Raw genomic sequence first — 22,147 nt, 5'->3', positions numbered from 1 at the left:
AGCAAGTGTGGTTGCTGAATTGAAACATGCCTGGGATAAACATAGATCCATCCTAAGATAAAATGCAGGAAATAGTATAAGGGCAGACTAGATGGACCAGGAGGTCTTTTTCTGCCATCAATCTTCTATGTTTCTATGTTTCCCCAAGTTGATGTCCTCCAGAATCCGAACTGCAATCTCCTCCAATTGCTCTCTGGCAGGGGGCACAATCTGAGGTTTTCTATGTTGCAGAATCTTCTATGTTTCAATCTTCTATTATAAAAAAAAATCCAATATAATGCTTATAATAGTATAAAAACAATATTAAAATATTGTTTCTTAGCTGCCCAGAGTTGCTTGCCCGTGAGATGGATAGCATGTGGAAGGATGGATGGATGGACAGACAGATGGACAAACAAATGAGGTCAATTTCTCTTCCCTTCCCTCCCAGGTTCCAGTCCGACTGAAATGGCATTTGGGGACCTCTCAAGACCCCTGACTCTGGACGCTGTTGGCATGACCCCCTCCAGCACCGACAACCTGATCAACGAGTCACTCGTCTTGGGATCGAATCCCTCCGAGTCGGTCCTGTGGGATCTGCTCAATTCCGAGCTTTTGTCTTCGGGGATCGCCCGTCTGCCAGGTAATCTGAGTCGAAACCATGGAAGGATCGTCCGAGAGACCATTTTCCTGCCAAAATCTCACGCTTTGGTCCAGTTGGGTTGTTGGCCCAAGAGTTGATCCGTAAAAGATTTGGGCGGAGTAGATCATTAGCCGGCAATCTCTTTGGGATCAGTGTTTCTCAACCTGGATGGGTTTTAAGATAGGTGGACTTCAACTCCCAGAATTCCCCAGCGAGTGTAGCTGGCTGGGGAATTCTGGGACTTGACCTTCACCCATCACCTTAAGCTTGTCCAAGTTGGACTATATTAAAAATATAAAGGGAAAGATATAATATTCTATCAGCAGCTCCTTGGGCAGTTTGAGCTTCCTAAGTTGGTGCAGAAAGAACATTCTTTGTGGTGCTTTTTGGATGACGTTTTTGATGTTAGGTGACCACTTTGGGTCATTTTAGATCATTTTAAAAATACCTTTATTGAATATTTACATTTAAAACAACAGAAACAAAGACAAAAGAAAACATACAAACAAAAACATAACATACAAAAGCATCCAACTTTATAATACATAGGTTATAGGTTCTTTTTAAAAAAACAATCACATATGTATTGATGTGGAGTTAAAAATAAATTAAAAGAAATATATTGGAACTGTCTAGATCTTCAAACTTGGCAACTTTCAGTCTTTGGGACTTTCACTCCCAGAATTCTCCAGGAAGCATCGTTTACCAAGTTTGAAAACCTCTGCTGTATAGTGTTGCATGCTGGGGGATAAAATTATTATTATTATTATTATTATTATTATTATTATTATTATTATTATTATTATTATTAATTAGATTTGTATGCGACCCCTCTCCGCAGACTCGCGGCGGCTCACAACAGTGACAAAAACAATATATATTGACAAATCTAATAATTAAAATTTAAGATAACAATTACACATTTAAAAATCTAAAAACAAGGAACCCCAATATAAAAAACATACATATAGTCATATCATGCACTAGAACTACATAGGCAGGGGGAGATGTCTCAGTTCCCCCACACTTGATGACAGAGGTGGGTTTTAAGGAGTTTACGAAAGGCAAGGAGGGTGGGGGCAATTCTAATCTCTGGGGGCAGCTGGTTCCAGAGGGCCGGGGCCGCCACAGAGAAGGCTCTTCCCCTGGGCCCCGCAAAATGACATTGCTTTGTTGACGGGACCTGGAGGAGGCCCACTCTCTGGGATCTGACTGGTTGCTGGGATTCATGCGGCAGAAGGCGGTCCCGGAGATATTCTGGTCCGGTGCCATGAAGGGCTTTATAGGTGATGACCAACACTTTGAATTGTGACTGGAAACTGATCAGCAACCAATGCAGATTGCGGAGTGTTGGTGTAACATGGGCATATTTAGGGAAGCCCATGATTGCTCTCGCAGCTGCGTTCTGCACGATCTGAAGTTTCCGAACACTTTTCAAAGGTAGCCCCATGTAGAGAGCATTGCAGTAGTTGAGCCTCGAGGTGATGAGGGCATGAGTAATTGCACACAGGGCCTCTTTCGGAGGCTTTGGGTGTGAAAGTGTTGTATTAGTGGCACAATGCAGTCCTTGAAAATAAGAGGAAACCCTAAAGAAAACGATTGAACTCAACTCCCCCTTTTCAAAGCTGGGCTTGCACAATTAACAGAATAGCAGAATTGGAAGGGACCTTGGAGGTCATCTAGTCCAACCCCCAGCTGAAGCAGGAGAACTTATGCCATTTCAGACAAATGATTATCCCGTCTCGTCTTTAAAATCCTCCAGTGATATAGCACCCACAACTTCTGGAGGCAGGCTGTTCCGCTGATTAATTGTTTTAATTAAGGAAAGCGTTTTCTCTGAGCATTTTTCCAAACCAAGCATTCTTTTCATCTCATCCCTGCTACGATCTCCCTTCCAAAGTGCAGTGAATTATTACATTAATTTAATTTAATTTATTATTAATTTAATTTATATGCTGCCCAACTCCTGGAGGACTGTAGGCAGCTAAATGTACAATCATTGGTAAACTGGGAGTCTCTGTAAGATGAGACTATATATAGATGAGTCAAAATGTTGCCAGAAATCTCTGAAACTTACATGGGAACAAACACGAATATGCCAAGACCTTCATGTATGTATGTATGTATGTATGTATGTATGTATGTATGTATGTATGTATGTATGTTTATTATTATTATTGATAATAACAACAAAAAACAACAACAACAATAATAATAATAATGCTGTCAAAGCCAGAATTGAAAAATCAACAGACGATACAAAGTGCAAACTCTGTAAAGGAACAGATGAAACAATCGATCACATACTCAGCTGCTGCAAAAAGATCGCACAGACTGACCACAAGCATAGACATGATGCTGTGGCACAGATGATCCACTGGAACTTGTGCCGGAACTACCATTTACCAGTGGCAAAGAACTGGTGGGATCATAAGCCTGAAAAAGTGGTTGAAAAAGAGCAGGCAAAACTACTGTGGGACTTCCGACTTCCGACTGACCGAATTCCGAAGCATAACACACCAGAAATCCTGATTGTGGAGAAAAAGAAAGTATGGATCATCGACATCGCAATCCCAGGAGACAGCAGAATTGAGGAGAAGCAGCTAGAGAAATTAGTGAAATACGAAAATCTAAAAATCGAGCTGCAACGACTCTGGCATAAGCCCGTGAAAGTGGTCCCAGTGGTACTTGGCAAGCTGGGCGCAGGGCCAAAGGATCTCAGTGGACATTTGAAAACCATCGGAATTGACATAATCTCCATCTGTCAATTGCAAAAGGCCGCTTTACTGGGATTGGCAAACATAATTCGCCGCTACATCACGCAGTCCTAGGTGCTTGGGAAGCGCCCAACTGGTGATGAAATATGAAATCCAGCATAGTGATCTCGTTTGCTGTGTTGTACTATAATAATAATAATAATAATAATAATAATAATAATAATAAGGAGGAGGAGGAGATGGTGGAGGAATTGGAAGGGACCTTGGAGGTCTTCTAGGACCTGGAGAAGGACAACTCTGTGGGACCTAATCTGGTCCTAAGCCATGTAGGGCTTTCTATGTGATGACCAATACCTTGAATTGTGACCGGAGACTAATGGGTAGCTACTGCAGCCCACGGAGTGTTGATGGGATGTGGTTGTGCCTTGGTGCACCCACAACAGCTCGCACGGCCGTATTCTGGACTAGCTGAAATCTCCGAACACTCTTCAAGGGTAACCCCATGTAGAGCCCCCTGTAATAACAGCTCCTTCTGGAATTCCAGGCAGCGTGGACAAGCTCGGGAGGCCCCTGGTTGAAGTCCCCCAAAATGGAGGAAGCTGGCAGGACCCTGGGATCTCCGCCAAAGAGGTGGCACAGCTTCTACTCTGCCTTTGCTCCATGGCCAGGTAAGCCGTTCGGGGGAAGAAAGGAGGCCGAGACGATGAGGGGGAGGAAAGACCGGTGGGAGCCCCTCCCTGCCACCCCAGCCATTCTCCTACGGTGCGCCATGCGTTTGTGAAGCGGCTGTTTTGTTTTCCCCAATGTACAGATCTGCACATGTGTCGCTGCATTGTACTGCGCATACACCACATTGCTCCGTTTCTGTCTGGGTGTTTTATCCTTGGAGTAGAGAGTACGAGGGTCGCCCAGAAAGTAATGCACCACATTTTTTTCCTTCAACAATTATTTATTTATTCAATTTTTATGCCGCCCTTCTCTTTAGACTCAGGGCGGTTTACAACATGTTAGCAATAGCTTTTCTTAACAGAGCCAGCCTATTGCCCCCACAATCCGGGTCCTCATTTGACCCACCTCAGAAGGATGGAAGGCTGAGTCAACCTTGAGCCGGTGATGAGATTTGAACCGCTGACCTTCAGATCTACAGTCAGCTTCAGTGGCCTGCAGTACAGCACTCTACCTGCTGCGCCACCCTGGCTCATTCAATTATTTATTGAACACAATGAAACTTACACACAAGAAAGAATTGGAGGTTGGAGACACCTACTCTTCATTTAATTAAGTCCTACCATCGGCAGAAGGACAGGTATCAAACTTGCCTAAGTGGTCCTTGATTTATGACTGGTTGCTAAGCAACCTTTTGGAGTTACGACCGACCTGAAAAAGGGGACTTACCTATGCCCAAACTTTTTGCAGGTTGGGTTACCTGGCACAATCATGTGATCACACTCAACAACACTTCTTTGTGTTACTTATTCATTTATTTTTTTTACTACGAGGCTTGCCCAGAAAGTAATGCACCACATTTTTTCCCTTCAACAATTATTTATTGAACACAATGAAACTTACACACAAGAAAGAAAGATGTTTCTTCTACACTCCCTATTTTTCTCCGTAATTTCCATCCCATTCTATGGCCTTCCTCCAGCGAGACACAAGGGCGTGTATGCTCTGTCGGTACCACTCGTTGTTCTGCTCACGAAGTTTATTTATTTATTATTTATTAATCAGATTTGTATGCCGCCCCTCTCCGCAGAAGTCATTTCAGCACTGTGCAAATCACCTCTAATGGCTTCACCCTCTATGCCCAGCGACTAATCGTACTTCTGTCGACTGCAGATTCTCCATCAACTGTTTGTGAATGTTCCCAACAGTTTCTTTCTCTGCAGTGAGAAATTCAATGACGACACACTGCTTGTAACGTCCATCACTTACAGACGCTATTTCAAAACAAGGCTGCAGCTACACTATCTGTCTGAAGAAATGCAAAATTTACACACACACTCCTGACAATTCAAATAATGTCTATCTAAAGTTTCGCATTTGTACCGTTACTGTAGGCTGAGAAAAAGAATGTGGTGCTTACTTTCTGGGCGACCCTCGTGCAATGCAGTGAGAAATGTGCAGATGTGAAGAAGGCCCCACATGCATTTGCACCACTCAGGTGACCCCGAGGACATAGAAACACCTCCAAGTGGCCTCCACAACCCTCCAAAAAGGATGCAAATGACCAGCTGTCTGCAAAGTGTATCAATCCTTCCATTCCTTGCCATCCAGTCAGAGCTGAAGAAGCTTCTAGAATGAGAAGGGAAACATCTTCAAGTTCTAAATTCACCCCCGCACACACCTTGCTGCCTCCTGCAAAAATTCCCTTTATCAGCCTCTTTTTAAAAAATAATTTTTATTAAATGTATATACCTTTAAAAGAAACATCAGATAATCAATCATTATAAATATACAGTGATACCTCGTCTTACAAACACCTCGTCATACAAACTTTTCGAGATACAAACCCGGGGTTTGTAATGGAAGTCCAGAGGTGGGGTTTCCCAGCGAGGGGAGCCTCAGTGAAATAGCAGCATTGCAAAAACACAGAGGTCTGGAGGTGGGGTTTCAAGGACTTCGGTGTTTTTGAGATGCTGCGATTTCACTGATGCTCCCCTCGCTGGGAAACCCCACCTCCGGACTTCCATTGCCAGCAAAGTGCTCCTTTTTGCGATGCTGGGATTCCTCTGCTGGGATTCCCCTGCAGCATTGCAAAAACACAGAAGTCCAGAGCTGGGGTTTCCCATGGAGGGAAGCCTCAGGGAAATCCCAGCAGTGCAAAAACGGGTGCTTCGGCTGGCAAAAGGGGTGAATTTTGGGCTTGCACGCATTAATCGCTTTTCCATTGATTCCTATGGGAAACATTGTTTCGTCTTACACACTTTTCACCTTAAGAACCTCGTCCCGGAACCAATTAAGTTTGTAAGACAAGGTATCACTGTAGTACTACTTAACACATCTACACAGAAAGACAAAAGAAACGGAAATAAAAAGAAAAAGCAAAAAAGACAAAGACATGCGGTCTATCTTGACAGCTCGCCCTTTTTCTTAGGTTTATCTTACCGTGCTAGAAATCCACCGTTTCCATTTGGCTTTTATTTAAGACCTGTCTCTCAAACTCCATTCGTATCATCTCCTATTTTACAGTTGGTTAATATCATCTTATTCTCTGTCTTTATTTTCCACCCATTACTTGTTTACTTTCTTAACAATACAATTCTATATCTGTTTATAATAACAACAGAGTTAGAAGGGACCTTGGGGGTCTTGCTTAGGCAGGAATCCCTACACCACTTCAGACAGATGGATATCCAACATCTTCTGAAAAACTCCCAGTGTTGGAGCATTCACAACTTCTAGTGGCAGGCTGTTCCACTAGTTAATTGTTCTAACTGTCAGGAAATTCCTCCTTGGTTCTAGGTTGCTTCTCTCCTTGTTTAGTGTCCACCCATTGCTTCTTGTCCTACACTCAGGTGCTTTGGAGAATAGCTTGACTCTGTCTTCTTTGTGGCAACCCCTGAGATATTGAAAGACTGTTATCATGTCTCCCCTGGTCCTTCTTTTCATTCAACTATCCATGTCCAGTTCCTGCAACTGTTCTTCAAATGTTTTAGCCTCCAGTCCCTTAATCCTCTTTGTTGCTCTTCTCTGCACTTTTTCTAGAGTCTCAGCATCCTTTTTGCATCGTGATGACCAAAACTGAATGCTGTATTCCAAGTGTGGCCTCACCAAGGCCTTATAAAGTGGTATTAACACTTCATGTGATCTTGATTCTGTCCCTCTGTTAATGCAGCCTAGAACTGTGTTGGCTTTTTTGGCAGCTGCTGCACACATTTTTTAACATGTTAAAACATATTTAACTTGTTTACATTCACTATATACAGTTTCCTTTTATTTCCTCTTTGCTAACCAATCATAAAATGCATCACACACTGCCTAAAATCTCAAGTCCTCCGTATCGTTGAATTCCAGGGTCATCTTGTTGAGTTCCGTAAATTCAAATTTTTTTTAAATAACAATTCTTAGTTTGCCTCCTGCACAGCAGGGGGCAGCACAGACTCAATTTTGCCTATCTTAAAAAACAAACAAACCTAAATCTTGCTCCTGGTCTGTAGAAGAATGGGAGACCACTAGGAAATCTTACACCTGTTGGTTAAAGTGGGAAAACAGGAAACCGTCCTAGAAGACCCCGAGGGGACACACCACTAAGGAAACTCAACAGAGATAGAAAATCAGGGTTGTCCCAATTATTATTTTTTGAATGATTTTTTTAAAAAAATTTCTATGGGTTATTAAAAACTCTTATTATATTGTTTTCATGTGTTGTATGCCGCCTGGAGTCCAGAAGGAGTAGGGCAGCCTATAAATAAATTAAATTAAATTAAAATTAAAATTAAAAAAGATTTAAATTAAATTAAATTAAATTAAATTAAATTAATACCACTTAAAGTTATAGTACTTAAATATATGCAAGGATTCATTGTTAGCTTATTTATGTATTGCAAACCCAACTGTTTTGTACAGAGTACTAACATGGATTCTCAGTCATCTAAATCATGGTTGACCCAAAAGTGCATTTTTTCAGGAGGCAACTGGGTTTTCTTTTTTTCTTTTGAAGATGTTTCCCTTCTAATCGTAGAAGCTTCTTCAGCTCTGACAGGATGGTGGGAATTGGAAGGGTTGATATTCCTGGAAGAATACTGCATTGAGGTTTGGTCGCCACAATGCAAAAAAGGTTATTGAGACTCTAGAAAAAGTGCAGAGAAGAGTGACAAAGACGATTAGGGGACTAGAGGCTGAAACATATGAAGAGCCGTTGCAGGGACTGGGCATGGTTAATTTAAGGAAAAGAAGGACCAGGGGAGACATGATAGCAGCCTTCCAGTATCTCAGGGGTTGCCACAAAGAAGAAGGAGTCAAGCTATTCTCCAAAGCACCTGAGGGTAGAACAAGAAGCAATGGGTGGAAACTAAACAAGGAGAGAAGCAACTTAGAACTAAGGAGAAATTGCCTGACAGAACAATTAATCAGGGGAACAGAAGTTGCCTCCAGAAATTGTGGATGCTCCAACGCTGGAAGTTTTTAAGAAGATGTTGGATAACCATCTGTCTGAAGTAGTGTAGGGTTTCCTGTCTAAGCAGGGGGTTGGACTAGAAGACCTCCAAGGTCCCTTCCGACTCTGTTGTTGTTGTTATTATTATTACTAAGAGGCATCTTGGATGAGGAGGGAAACATCTTTGAAAGAAGAAATAAAAAAGTCCAATTGCCTCCTGAAAAAAGCACCTTTAGGGTCAACAAAGGAAGCAATGAAGTCCATCTCAAGTCGAGAAATTATGTCTCTCTGTTTCTTTCCACTGTGCAGGAAGCGTTCCAGTGACCAGGCGGTGGTCATCCTCATTGATGGCAGGAAGGAAGCACCCCCTCCTACGCTCCCCACAGCCCTGGGATCCCTCCAGGTAATTATGGGTAGGTGGGATCCATAGGGGAGATCCATACTGCTTATGTCCAGGTGGGGATAGAGGGTTTCCTCACCATGGGAAATAGATTCCAGGTGTCAAGTTGATGATGCAGAAGTTGATGATGAATCAACAGCTTGCCATACTATCTATAGAAGGCCTGATGTTTGTGGGAACATGGGAGGGGGGATTTCCATGAGATGCAGCCACAAAGCATTCTTTCGGGGGGTTCAAGGCCATCCTTTGCCCACCCACCTGGGCGGAAGTGGAAGGAGGGATGGCCACGCTGGCACAACCCAAGTGGCCAACGTGACCAGTTTGTAGGTGGAGGGGATAAAGGATGTGAACTTTCAACTGGGTGGGAAGCCCAGATTCGAGTTTCCCAGTGTGGGTGTCAGGAGGGCTCCGTAAATAAATTGGGACTTTGAGGAGGGCTTTGACTTTTTATTCTGATTTAGTTTGGATGCTACCTGGAACCTTGATACCAGGATTCCGTCTTGATAGAGCTGGTCCTGGACTTACAACCGTCAAGTAGGGATTGTTTACAACTGTAAAGTAGGGATTGATTAGGGACTGTTCGAAGCACTGAACAGCACTGAACAAAGTGACTGATCGAAGTGTATAAAATCCTGCATGGGATAGAAAAGGTGGATAGGGAAAAATTATTTTCTCTCTCACACAATGCTAGGACGAGGGGGCCCTCCCTAAAGCTCACAGGTGAGAAAGTGAGGACAAATAAAGGGAACTGTTTCTTCACCCAGAAGGTAATTGGTTGATGGAATTCCCTTCCAGAAGTGGTCGTGACAGTTATCAACCTGGAGAGCTTCAAGGCAGGATGAGACAGATTCATGGAGGCTAAGTGTATCATAGGTGGTGATTGAAACAGATGTCCATGTGCCGCCTCCATGTTGGTTGAGGCAGGCAGGATTCCCTTGGGTCCCATTTGTTGGGGGTCAAGGGAAAGGGAGGGTCCTGCCTTCTCTTTCTGCTCAAGATCCCCATGGACAATTGGTGGGCCACTGTGTGACACAGAATGCTGGACTCGATGGGCTTTGGCCTGATTCCGCATGGCTCTTCTTATGTTCTTATGACTTATGACTGTGTTTCACACTTACGACCTTTGCAACATCTCCATGGCTGTGTGAGCTGGTCTCCTCTTGAACAGGTTCCTCTATCAGCTGCATGGGCTGCTGGTGGGCCACAACAGGTGCGGCATACACACGCACAGCGAGCGGAGGAAACCACGGAGTCGAGCCACAGAAAGTCACTGGTGTTTCTTCTTTCTTGCAGAAATCCTTCCCTGGATCCATCCAAGTTCTCCTGCTGGTGGCAGAGAAGGAGGCCACCACTCAGGTGGAGAAGTTCCTGGGCTTACAGGTAAGATCTGCTCCTCCACTTCTGTGCTAGGGAATTCTGGGAGTTGAAGTCCACCCATCTTAAAGTGGCTGAGGTTGGAGACACCTACTCAGTGATGGGCTACCAAATTTTTTCCTACCACACTGTGGGCGTGGCTTATGCATTTTGTTTCAACATCTTTCAGTGCAAATTGGGGGCTCTGGGGTGGAGCTCTAAATTTTGCTACCGGAACTGTGTTCCTGACCGTGCCCGTAGGAGCCCATCACTGCACCTACTCTTCATTAAGTCCTACCACCGGCAGATGGACGGGTACTGAATTTCCCTAAGTGGTCCTCAATTTATCACTGGTTGCTAAGCAACCTTTTGGAGTTACGACCTGAAAAAGGGGACTTACCTGGACTCAAACTTTTGCAGGTCAGGCTACCTCACACAATCATGTGATCACACTCAACAACACTTCTTTGTGTTACTTATTCCTTAATTTTTTTACTACAAGGTTCACCCAGAAAGTAATGCACCACATTTGTTTGCTTCAACAATTATTTATTGAACCCAATGAAACTTACCCACAAGAAAAAAGGATGTTTCTTCTACACTCCCTATTTTTTCCACGTAGTCTCTGTCCTGTTGTATGGCCTTCCTCCAGCAAGACACAAGGGCGTGTACGCCCTGTCAGTACCACTCCTTGTCCTGGTCACGAAGCCATTTCTGCACTGTTTGAATCACCTCTAATGGCCTCACCCTCTGTGCCCAGCGACTAACCGTATTTCTGTTGACTGCAGATTCTCCATCAACTGTACACAAATGTTTGTGAATGTTCCTAACAGTTTCTTTCTCCGCAGTGAGAAATTCAATGACGACACGGTGCTTGTAACGTCCATCACTTACAGACGCCATTTCAAAACACGGCTGCAGCTACGCGATCTGTCTGAACAAATGCAAAATTTACACACGCACTCCTGACAATTCAAATAATGTCTATCTAAAGTTTTGCATTTGTACTGTTACTGTAGGCTGAGAAAAAAAATATGGTGCAGTCTTTTCTGGGCAACCCTCGTAAATAATTATACACACGTTTACAGCTGTTTGCAGTTGCCCACAGTCACATGACTGCATTTTAGGACAATTTTGTGGCAAAAAACTGCACCCGAGCGACCAATGGCTTTGCTTAATGAACGAAGGGTCATCTTAACAATCACAGTGTTTGAACTTTGCCAAACAAGTACAATAAAACACATTGTAAAAAGTATGTAGATTGCGCGACCGACCTGTTTTATAACGGTTGGGCTTTACGGCTCATCAATTGTAACTCGAGGACCACCGTACATTTCCTGGGAAGGCATCCCTTATGGGAAACCAAGTTGTCTTGCTCTCAAAACTGTGTCCAGAATGATGGATGGAGGCAGAGCGGCGTGGAGTTCTCCCTGAACAAGCAACAATTGAGCCATTTTTCAAAAAGTGTGACAGTCTCATTTCTAACCAGGTTGGAGGCAATCAAATTATTAGATTAAGGCTGAACCTTTTTTCACCCCCTTGCAGAAGGACCACGGGTGGCCTTAACCAACGGGATGAAGAGTCAAGCCACAATTCTCTTTTTTATTCCATTTTCATTAACCTATAATGGATAATAGGCCTTACCAATCAAATATAGTTAAACTGATTACTCTTTCACATTAAAAGGTAGAATTTTCTGCCTTGGTTTTCCCCCCCAATGTTTTATTTATTTGTTTTTTCACATTTGAAACATCCCAATAATTTAACACAGATCAATACCCAATCTCTTAGATTATGTCTTTTTTAAGAGTATACATTTTCCTTTATATTTACACTGTTCCACTTTTTGTACATCCTTTCTTCTTGTATCACATTGTTTTGTTTTTATTTTCAATCCAATTGTCCCATTTATTCCGAGTTTCATAATATTCCGACTTGTTTAATCCCTTAATCTCCATTGTCAGCCTGTCCATCTCGGCACACCTGTAAATTTTATCTATAATTTAAGTTTTCTGATGGTATTGCATTAGTTTTCCAGTATTGCGCATAACATAGTCTTGCAGCCATTATTATATGGGCTATTAGACATGGAATTTTTTAGGAATATTGTTTCTTCCTGATTCCATATTTCAGTTCCATTCCATTCCATATTTTCTATTCTATTCTGTTCTATTCTATTCTATTCTTCATTCCAATATCCTATCCTCTTCTTTTCTCTTCCCTTCCCTTCCATTCCATTCCATTCCATATATTCTATTCTATTCTATTCTTCATTCCAATATCCTATCCTCTTCTCTTCAATTCCACTCCATTCCATATTTTCTGTTCTATTCTATTCCATTCCATTCTATTCTATTCTTCATTCCAATATCCTATCCTCTTCTTCTCTTCAATTCCATTCCATATATTCTATTCTATTCCATTCTATTCCATTCTATTCTTCATTCCAATATCCTATCTTCTTCTTCTCTTCAATTCCATTCCATATATTCTATTCTATTCCATTCCATTCCATTCTTCATTCCAATATCCTATCTTCTTCTTCTCTTCAATTCCATTCCATATATTCTATTCTATTCTAATTCCATTCTATTCTTCATTCCAATATCCTATCTTCTTCTTCTCTTCAATTCAATTCCATTCCATATATTCTATTCTATTCTATTCCATTCTATTCTTCATTCCAATATCCTATCTTCTTCTTCTCTTCAATTCCATTCCATATATTCTATTCTATTCTATTCCATTCTATTCTTCATTCCAATATCCTATCCTCTTCTTCTCTTCAATTCCATTTCATATATTCTATTCTATTCCATTCCATTCTATTCTTCATTCCAATATCCTATCTTCTTCTTCTCTTCAATTCCATTTCATATATTCTATTCTATTCCATTCCATTCCATTCTATTCTTCATTCCAATATCCTATCTTCTTCTTCTCTTCAATTCCATTCCATATATTCTATTCTATTCCATTCCATTCTATTCTTCATTCCAATATCCTACCTTCTTCTTCTCTTCAATTCCATTCCATATATTCTGTTCTATTCCATTCCATTCCATTCTATTCCATTCTATTCTTCATTCCAATATCCTATCTTCTTCTTCTCTTCAATTCCATTCCATATATTCTATTCTATTCCATTCCATTCTTCATTCCAATATCCTATCTTCTTCTTCTCTTCAATTCCATTCCATATATTCTATTCTATTCCATTCCATTCCATTCTATTCTTCATTCCAATATCCTATCTTCTTCTTCTCTTCAATTCCATTCCATATATTCTATTCTATTCCATTCCATTCTTCATTCCAATATCCTATCTTCTTCTTCTCTTCAATTCCATTCCATATATTCTATTCTATTCTAATTCCATTCTATTCTTCATTCCAATATCCTATCTTCTTCTTCTCTTCAATTCAATTCCATTCCACATATTCTATTCTATTCTATTCTATTCTATTCCATTCCATTCTATTCTTCATTCCAATATCCTATCTTCTTCTTCTCTTCAATTCCATTCCATATATTCTATTCTATTCCATTCCATTCCATTCTATTCCATTCTATTCTTCATTCCAATATCCTATCTTCTTCTTCTCTTCAATTCCATTCCATATATTCTATTCTATTCTATTCCATTCCATTCTATTCTTCATTCCAATATCCTATCTTCTTCTTCTCTTCAATTCCATTCCATATATTCTATTCTATTCCATTCCATTCCATTCTATTCTATTCTTCATTCCAATATCCTATCCTCTTCTTCTCTTCAATTCCATTCCATATATTCTATTCTATTCTATTCTATTCTATTCTAACGGTTGTAACCTGAGGTCTACCTGAAATGTATTCAGCTTGCAGAACTGGGTCTTGGCTGAGAACTTATTCAGACAAATCTTCCAAAGCAAAGCTAATTTGCACCTCTAAAACCCTGACCCCCCTGCATTTCAGGCAAGCTGATTCCTGGGAACCTCCCATATACCTTCCTCCAACCCAGGCTGGGGGGTGGGGGGTGGGTTTTCTGGCTCCGTTGTCATTCATCAGCCCCCCCCCCCCCCAGGAGCTTCCCCCTCCCACACCCCACCCCAGGCAAGGCAACCTGTTAATCACGCAGGGCAGCTGCCGCTGATCAAAGGCATTAATGTTTTACATTGCATTAATTAAAGCCAGCGGCATTAATGAAGGAACAGACCTCCTTTCAAGGCTGAATTATTATTTTAATCTCCACGCACCCAGGTGTGTGATTTAAAAGAGGCCGACGTAGCTAGCGGGAGCCAGAAGTCGCCCATTAAGGCTGCTCCAAACCAACAGGGCTGGCGGTCATTAATTGCAGAGGCGGCAGGATTGGAACTTGGGTCCCACCTGGCTGTCCCAGTTTTCCAGGGAGAACAAGAGAATAACTCTTTTTAAATAAAATAAAATAAAATGTCTGCTGGGTGTTTGTTCAAGCATCTACTACTCTTTCAGTAAAATAATATTTTCTCACGTTGCTTTTGATCTTTCCCCCAACTAACTTCAGATTGTGTCTCCTTGTTCTTGTCTTCACTTTCCTATTAAAAACACTTCCCTCCTGAACCTTATTTAACCCTTTGACATATTTTAATGTTCCGATCATGTCCCCCCTTTCCCTTCTGTCCTCCAGACTCTACAGATGGAGTTCATGAAGTCTTTCCTTTGATGCTTAAGACCTTCCACCATTTTTGTAGCCCGTCTTTGGAACTGTTCAATTTTATCCATATCTTTTTGTAGGTGAGGTCTCCAGAACTGAACACAGTATTATTCCAAATGTGTTCCAGTATTCCAAATGCACATTCAACTTTGTACAGAACAAGTATTCAATGAGAATATTTCATTCATTCAGATCTAGGATGGGTTCTTTGAGTGCTCCCTTTATTTTTTTGAGCAGTATACATTTTAATGTATTTTTTAATTTACTTACTGGATTATTGTCCTTTTAATACTGTTTCTACATAACTCAAGGCGGCAAATATACCCAATACTGTTTCCCTCGTCTTCTTTTCCCCAACAACGACAACCCTGCCAGGTGGGATTGAGCTAGGTAAATGTTTCTCCAAGCTGAGCTTAAATGTCTTCTTGCCTGCAGGTGGAAGCTGTGACTTCTTCAAAAGCTTTGATCCGCCACGTGGACAGTAGCCAGTTGACCCAAGCCTTTGATGGTCATTTCCCCTATAACCACGGGGAATGGGTGCAGTTCTTCCAGGTACCTTCGCCCCCCACCCTTTTTTTAAGAATAGAATTCTTTATTGGCCAAGTGTGATTGGACACACAAGGAATTTGTCTTGGTGCAGATTCTCTCAGTGGACATAAAAGAAAAGATACATTTGTCATGAATCATGAGGTCCAACACTTAAGGATTGTCATAGGGGTCAAATAAGCAATGAAGCAATGAAGGAACAATCAATATAAATAAAAAATCTTAAGGATACAAGCAAGAAGTTACAGTCATACAGTCCTAAGTGGGAGGAGGTGGGTGATAGGAATGATGAGAAAAAATAGAATAGGATAGGATAGAATTTTATTGGCCAAGTGTAATTGGACACACAAGGAATTTGTTTTTGGGGCAGATGCTCTCAGTGTACATAAAAGAAAAATACATTTGTCAAAAATCATGTGGTCCAACACTTAAGGATTGTCATAGGGGTCAAATAAGCAATGAAGCAATGAAGGAACAATCAATATAAATAAAAAATCTTAAGGATACAAGCAAGAAGTTACAGTCATACAGTCCTAAGTGGGAGGAGGTGGGTGATAGGAATGATGAGAAAAAATAGAATAGGATAGGATAGAATTTTATTGGCCAAGTGTGATTGGACACACAAGGAATTTGTCTTGGTGCAGATGCTCTCAGTGGACATAAAAGAAAAGATACATTTGTCATGAATCATGAGGTCCAACACTTAAGGATTGTCATGGGGTCAAATAAGCAATGAAGCAATGAAGGAACAATCAATATAAATAAAAAATCTTAAGGATACAAGCAAGAAGTTACAGTCATACAGTCCTAAGTGGGAGGAGATGGGTGATAGGAATGATGAGAAAAAATAGAATAGGATAGGATAGAATTTTATTGGCCAAGTGTAATTGGACACACAAGGAATTTGTTTTTGGGGCAGATGCTCTCAGTGTACATAAAAGAAAAATACATTTGTCAAAAATCATGTGGTCCAACACAATGATTGTCATAGGGGTCAAATAAGCAATGAGGAAACAATAAATATTAATAAAAATATTTAAGGATAGAAGCAACAAGTTACAGTCATACAGTCCTAAGTGGGAGGAAATGGGTGATAGGAATGATGGGAAAAAACTAGTAGTAATAGTAGTGCAGACTTAGTAAATAGTTAGACAGTGTTAACAGAATTATTTGTTTAGTAGAGTGATGGCGTTCGGGAAAAAAACTGTCCTTGTGTCTTGGTGTGCAGTGCTCTGTAGTGACGTTTTGAGGGTAGGAGTTGAAACAGTTTGTGTCCAGGATGCAAGGGGTCAGTCAATATTTTCCCCACCCTCTTTTTGACTCCTGCAGTCTACAGGTCCTCAATGGAAGGCAGGTGGGCAGCTCCGAGTCTGCGGAGAGGGGCGGCATACAAATCTAAATAATAAATAAATAAAAATAAATAAATAAATATTGTTTTTTCTGCAATTCTGATTCTCCTCTGAAGTCTGGGTCGGTCTTGTTGGGTTGCAGCACCCAACCAGACAGTGATAGAGGTGCAGAGGCTTGCTTGGAGATCGGCATCTCTGCGTATGAGCCTCTATGGCCCCAGAAGCCCCCAGTCCTCTTACCACCTTTAATTGGGACCCCACAGCTGTAACCCACCCTGCTTGTCCTCCATAGTGACCCGCATTTTGTACAAGCACCCCCTTGCAACCCCCAAACTGATCTGTAGACCCCAACCCTCCCTCGTTGGTGACAAAAAATGACTTTCCTTCTCCTAGAAAGTCCATCATTTTGTCGGCGGTCTCAAAAAGGCCTCCGAGTTGTTACGGACCACCGCCCAGGAGCTGGAGAAGGAAGAGGGTCTGGAGACCTTGCAGGTAAGGACGTGAGGTCTACTGGAGGGGAAGGTTTTGAGATCAAGGATTGGCCAGGCTTTGTGGCCTGCTTCTCTTCATGGCTTTGGAGGGCAGTGTTTGTCTGTGGGGTCCTTGAGGCTCTCTCAGATTTGTGTGTGTGTGTGTGTTTGGAAACATTTCATGACCCAACTAGGGAATGTTATCAGTGCTAGAAGGGAATGAAATTTATGGAAGAAGGGGAGGAGGAGGAGCGTGTGGTCCTTGGTGCTCTCTTAGCTTGGTTGTCTTCTTGCAGATGTTTCATGACCCAACTAGGGAACATTACCAGTGCTGGAAGAGAGTGGGGTTGTGGAGAGGAGGAGGACGATGAGAAGGAGGAGGAGGAAGAGGAGGAGGAGGAGGAAGACCTTGGTGCTCTCTGAGGATGGTTTTCTTACAGATGTTTCACTACCCAACGTTGAGCACTGATAATGTTACGTAGTTCGTTTTTGAAATGTCTTCAAGGAAACAACCAAGCTCAGATAGCATCCAGGATCTCCCAGTTCTCTTCCTCATCTTCCTCCTCCTCCAACCCCCCCTCCTTTGTAGCACTGATGCTATTCTCTAGTTGGGCATCCCCCACTCTCTTACTCACCCCGTAGTCCACTTTACAACCTGTGTGTTAAGTAGTGTACAGAGTGGTCAAAGATACACATACATAGAGGTCTTGCAAATATCCAGCTGATAGCCCAGAGATACGAATAATAATTCAGTAATACAATCCAGATACAATAAGTGTATAAAATATTATTTACTTTGGCAAATATCTCAATCAAGAACAGTCCTAGTCATACACAGTTGAATCAATCAATACATCTCAATAAATATACAATATTATAAGTTTACTTTGTCAGCTTACAAATACATAAACCATCATTTGAACATACAGTTCTTACTACAGCATAGTCACAAAACCAAAACAGAAATAGCAGAGACTAGCCAAGAGAGAGAGAGAGACAGAGAGAGAGAGACAGACAGAGAAACAGAGAGAAAGACAGAGAGAGAGAGAAAGAAAGAAACAGAGAAAGACAGAGAGAAACAGAGAGAGAGAGAGAGAGAGAGACAAAGAGATAGAGAAACAGAGAGAGGCAGAATGAGAGACAGAGACATAGAAACAGAGGGAGACAGACAGACAGATAGACAGACAGACAGAGAGAAAAGATGGCCAGATAGATATGGATAGGATAGGATAGAAAGATGGATAGATGGATAATAGATAGGACAGACAGAGGGATGGATGGATGGATGAATGGATGGATGGATGGAACTGCTTGGCTCCAGAACTTGTGGGCACTCCAGCACTGGAATGGGCAAGGTTCCTTTGTGATAATAAATTAATTGACTGTCGGGACACCCTGCTGGACCAAAAAATCGACTCAAAGGTAAGTGTCCTGCCCTCCGTGAACTTGGCTAACCGGTTGGCTTGTCCCAACAGGCGGTGGAGCGCCAAGTGAGCAGGCACCGACAGCTCATGCAAGAGGTTCTGTGCGATGCCCAGTTGGTCAACTTGCAGAGGGAAGGAGGGGTCACGCTGGCCAGGATGCGGAAGGAGGCGGCCCGACTTGGCTTCACGCCTGACGTCCGGTAGGAAAGCCAAGTTCTGGAAAGGGGGAGGAGGAGGAGGAGGATTGTGGAGGTCCTTGGTGCTCTTGGAGTAACAGGGTTGCTTGTTCCCTTATGAGACATTTCATGAGCCATCTAGGTAATATCATCAGAGCTATGAGGATTATCTGTGAGGTTACAAGCCACGTAGCTCTTGCGGGGCAGGTTCACAGGGCAGGTTGGTGTTACTATTATGTAGCGGGAAGCCAGCAGAAGAGAACGAGCAGTGCTAATGGTCAGTAGATCATTGACTGGCGTTGTGTGGAAGGTTAGAGATGAGCGTTTCTCTCCAAGGGCGAAGTGCGCGCTGTAATGCGCTACGTCAGTGTTTCCCAACCTTGGCAACTTGGAGATATTTGGACTTCAACTCCCAGAATCCCCCAGACAGCGAATGCTGGCTGGGGGATTCTGGGACTTGAAGTCCAAATATCTCCAAGTTGCCATGGTTGGGAAACACTGCGCTACGTGAATGCTAAGGACATGAACACTGCCCAAGATTTTTCTCACTGATTGCTGTTTTGTGCCCAAGATTTATGCGCGATGGGCGCCCTTGGAGGGAAAGGGAATGAGGACGCTCATCTCTAACCTTCACTCCAACACCAGTCGATGACCTACTGACCACTGGCACTGGTCATTCTCTTCCACTGGCTTCCCACTATAGTAGCACCAACCTCTCCCTCAAAGTGTGCAATAGGGCTGATATTCCTGGAGGCACCTGTAATATGGTAAATGATTTAGCTTTACTAGATAAATGGTCAAAGCAATGGAAACTGCAGTTTGATGTTTCCAAATGTAAAATAATGCACTGGTAAAATAATAATAAAATGTAAAATAATGCTACTAAACTATATCTATACAGTGGCACCTCTACCTACGTTTCTTTCTTTTTTTGCCTCTTCTTAAGAACCTTTTGGGGCTACCTTTGAAAAGTGTTCGGAAACTCCAGATCATGCAGAACGCGGCCGCGAGAGCCATCGTGGGGCTTCCCAGATTTGCCCACGTATCTACAGCACTCTGTGGCCTGCATTGGCTGCCGATCAGTTTCCGGTCACAATTCAAAGTGTTGGTCATGACCTTTAAAGCCCTACATGGCATTGGATTAGAGTACCGCACGAATCCCAGCGGCCGATAAGGTCCCACAGAGTTGGCCTTCTCCGAGTCCCGTCGACTAAACAATGTCGTTTGGCGGGACCCAGGGGAGGAGCCTTCTCTGGTGGCCCTGGCCCTCTGGAATCAACTCCCCCCGGAGATTAGAACTGCTCCCACCCTCCTTGTCTTTCGTAAACTACTTAAGACCCACCTATACCGCCAGGCATGGGGGATTTGAGACCTTTCCCCCAGGCTTATTATAATTTATGTTTGGTATGTATGTGCTGTTTGGTTTTTAATTATGATAGGGTTTTTAGTTTTTTTAAATATTAGATTTGTGCCAGTATAATATTGTTTTTATCGTTGTTGTGAGCCGCCCCGAGTCTTCGGAGAGTGGCGGCATACAAATCTAATAAATTATTATTAATTATTATTAATTTTTCTACTTAGGAACCCGAACCCAGAACAATTTTCTAGGAAATTTGAGAGCAGCACAAAGGCCTGGCCAGTTTCCTGCCATTCCCCCTTTAATCCCGGCTATCTCGGGCTTTTCTGGGCTGCCAGAGGAGCCTTTCGGTGGTGCTTAAGGAGGCTTTGGCATCCCAGAGCGAACGGAGCATTTTCCTTTCTCTGGGCGCTTGGAGAGGGAATAAACCTCTGCCAGCGCCCAGAGAAAATAAACGCTCCCTTCGCTCTGGGCTGCAACGGTCCTCCTCCTCTTGTTCTTCCTCCTCTTCCTCCCACCCAAATCCCAAGCTTTTATTTCTTTCCTAATGGGTTTGCATGTATTATTTTACATTGATTCCTAGGGGAAAAAATTGCTCCTACTGAAAAACCTGGTCACGGAACGAATTAAGCCTTTAAGTAGGGGTACCGTTGTATATAATCTTTATTTATTTATTTATTTATTCATTCATTCATTCATTCATTCATTCATTCATTCATTCATTTAATTCTTTGTCCAATATGCAATACAATACATATGGGAGAGAATAGACATTAAGTAATATATATAAAGATAGAAAGTAAAAAAGAAGAGAAGTAGATGGGAGGGAGAGAATCTATATGATATAAGAGATAAGGAGAGAATATATATGATATATATATGATATATATATATATAGATAAGGAGAGAATATATATGATATATGAGATAAGGAAAGACAATTGGACAGGGGACGATAGGCACATCAGTGCACTTATGTACACCCCTTACTGGCCTCTTAGGAACCTGGAGAGGTCAATCGTGGAGAGTCTAAGGGAGAAATGTTGGGGGTTGGGAGTTGACACTATTTTTTAACCAATTATAAAATTTATTCCATGTTTTGCAATAATCAGAATGCTATTTCCCTTTCAATTTTCTAGTAAGCCTTTCCATTTTTGTGCAATCCATGATTTTTTAAAATAATCATTGCCTCTTTCGGTATCACTTCCTCTTTCCATTGCTGCGTATGAACCATCCTAGCCGCTGTTAATATATAAATAGTAAGGTACTGAATTTCTCTTTTGTGAACCTTATCCAATCTTTTTCTTTAATTTGCCCGCCACACTGCAAATAAATATCCCATCCTGGGTAGACAATGGGTAGGAACGGAATTAGCAAACATTGATTGATTGATTGATTCGTTGATTGATTCATTGGATTGATTGGATTTATATGCCGCCCCTCTCCAAAGACTCAGGGTGGCCCACAACCTATAAAAAGAACAATGCAATACAAATCCTAAATCCAATTTATATGAAACTCACTTATCCCATCTAAAATCCCCATTATATTCTTCCACCTATGGTGGCTATGTCCCAAAGCAAAAAAATACTGGAGGAAATTAAGAAATTGGTTGCAACAAATAACAGATACAGCAATTGAATTCACGCCAGAATTTTTAAGGTATTTATTTATTCATTCATTCATTCATTTATTGGATTTGTATGCCGCCCCTCTCCAGAGACTCGGGGCTGCTAACAGCAATAATAAGACAGCGTACAATAATAATCCAATACTAAAAACAATTAAAAACCCATTAATATAAAAACCAAACATACATACAGACATACCATGCATAAAATTGTACAGGCCTAGGGGGAAAGGGTATCTCAATTCCCCCATGCCTGGCGGCAGAGGTGGGTTTTAAGTAGCTTACGCAAGGAGGGTGGGGGCAATTCTAATCTCTGGGGGGAGTTGGTTC

At 42.0% G+C, this 22,147-nt stretch overlaps 1 protein-coding gene across 1 annotated transcript in view; it reads left to right on the top strand.

Moving 5' to 3' along the window:
- Positions 1 to 22,147, top strand: part of KIAA1755 (KIAA1755 ortholog) — a 49,134-nt gene that overhangs the window by 15,414 nt on the left and 11,573 nt on the right. The window contains exons 6-12 of the mRNA XM_070744260.1: positions 431 to 622; positions 3,884 to 4,007; positions 8,747 to 8,840; positions 10,131 to 10,217; positions 15,301 to 15,417; positions 17,154 to 17,252; positions 18,706 to 18,854. Coding sequence (XP_070600361.1) covers positions 431 to 622; positions 3,884 to 4,007; positions 8,747 to 8,840; positions 10,131 to 10,217; positions 15,301 to 15,417; positions 17,154 to 17,252; positions 18,706 to 18,854 — 862 coding nt within the window. The remainder of the gene's footprint in view (positions 1 to 430; positions 623 to 3,883; positions 4,008 to 8,746; positions 8,841 to 10,130; positions 10,218 to 15,300; positions 15,418 to 17,153; positions 17,253 to 18,705; positions 18,855 to 22,147) is intronic.

Source organism: Erythrolamprus reginae, chromosome 3 (assembly GCF_031021105.1).
Source record: "Erythrolamprus reginae isolate rEryReg1 chromosome 3, rEryReg1.hap1, whole genome shotgun sequence".
In the NCBI taxonomy this organism is placed as follows: domain Eukaryota; kingdom Metazoa; phylum Chordata; class Lepidosauria; order Squamata; family Dipsadidae; genus Erythrolamprus; species Erythrolamprus reginae.
The sequence above is the reverse complement of the archived record's forward strand: the minus strand, read 5'-3'. Positions and strand labels throughout refer to the sequence as shown.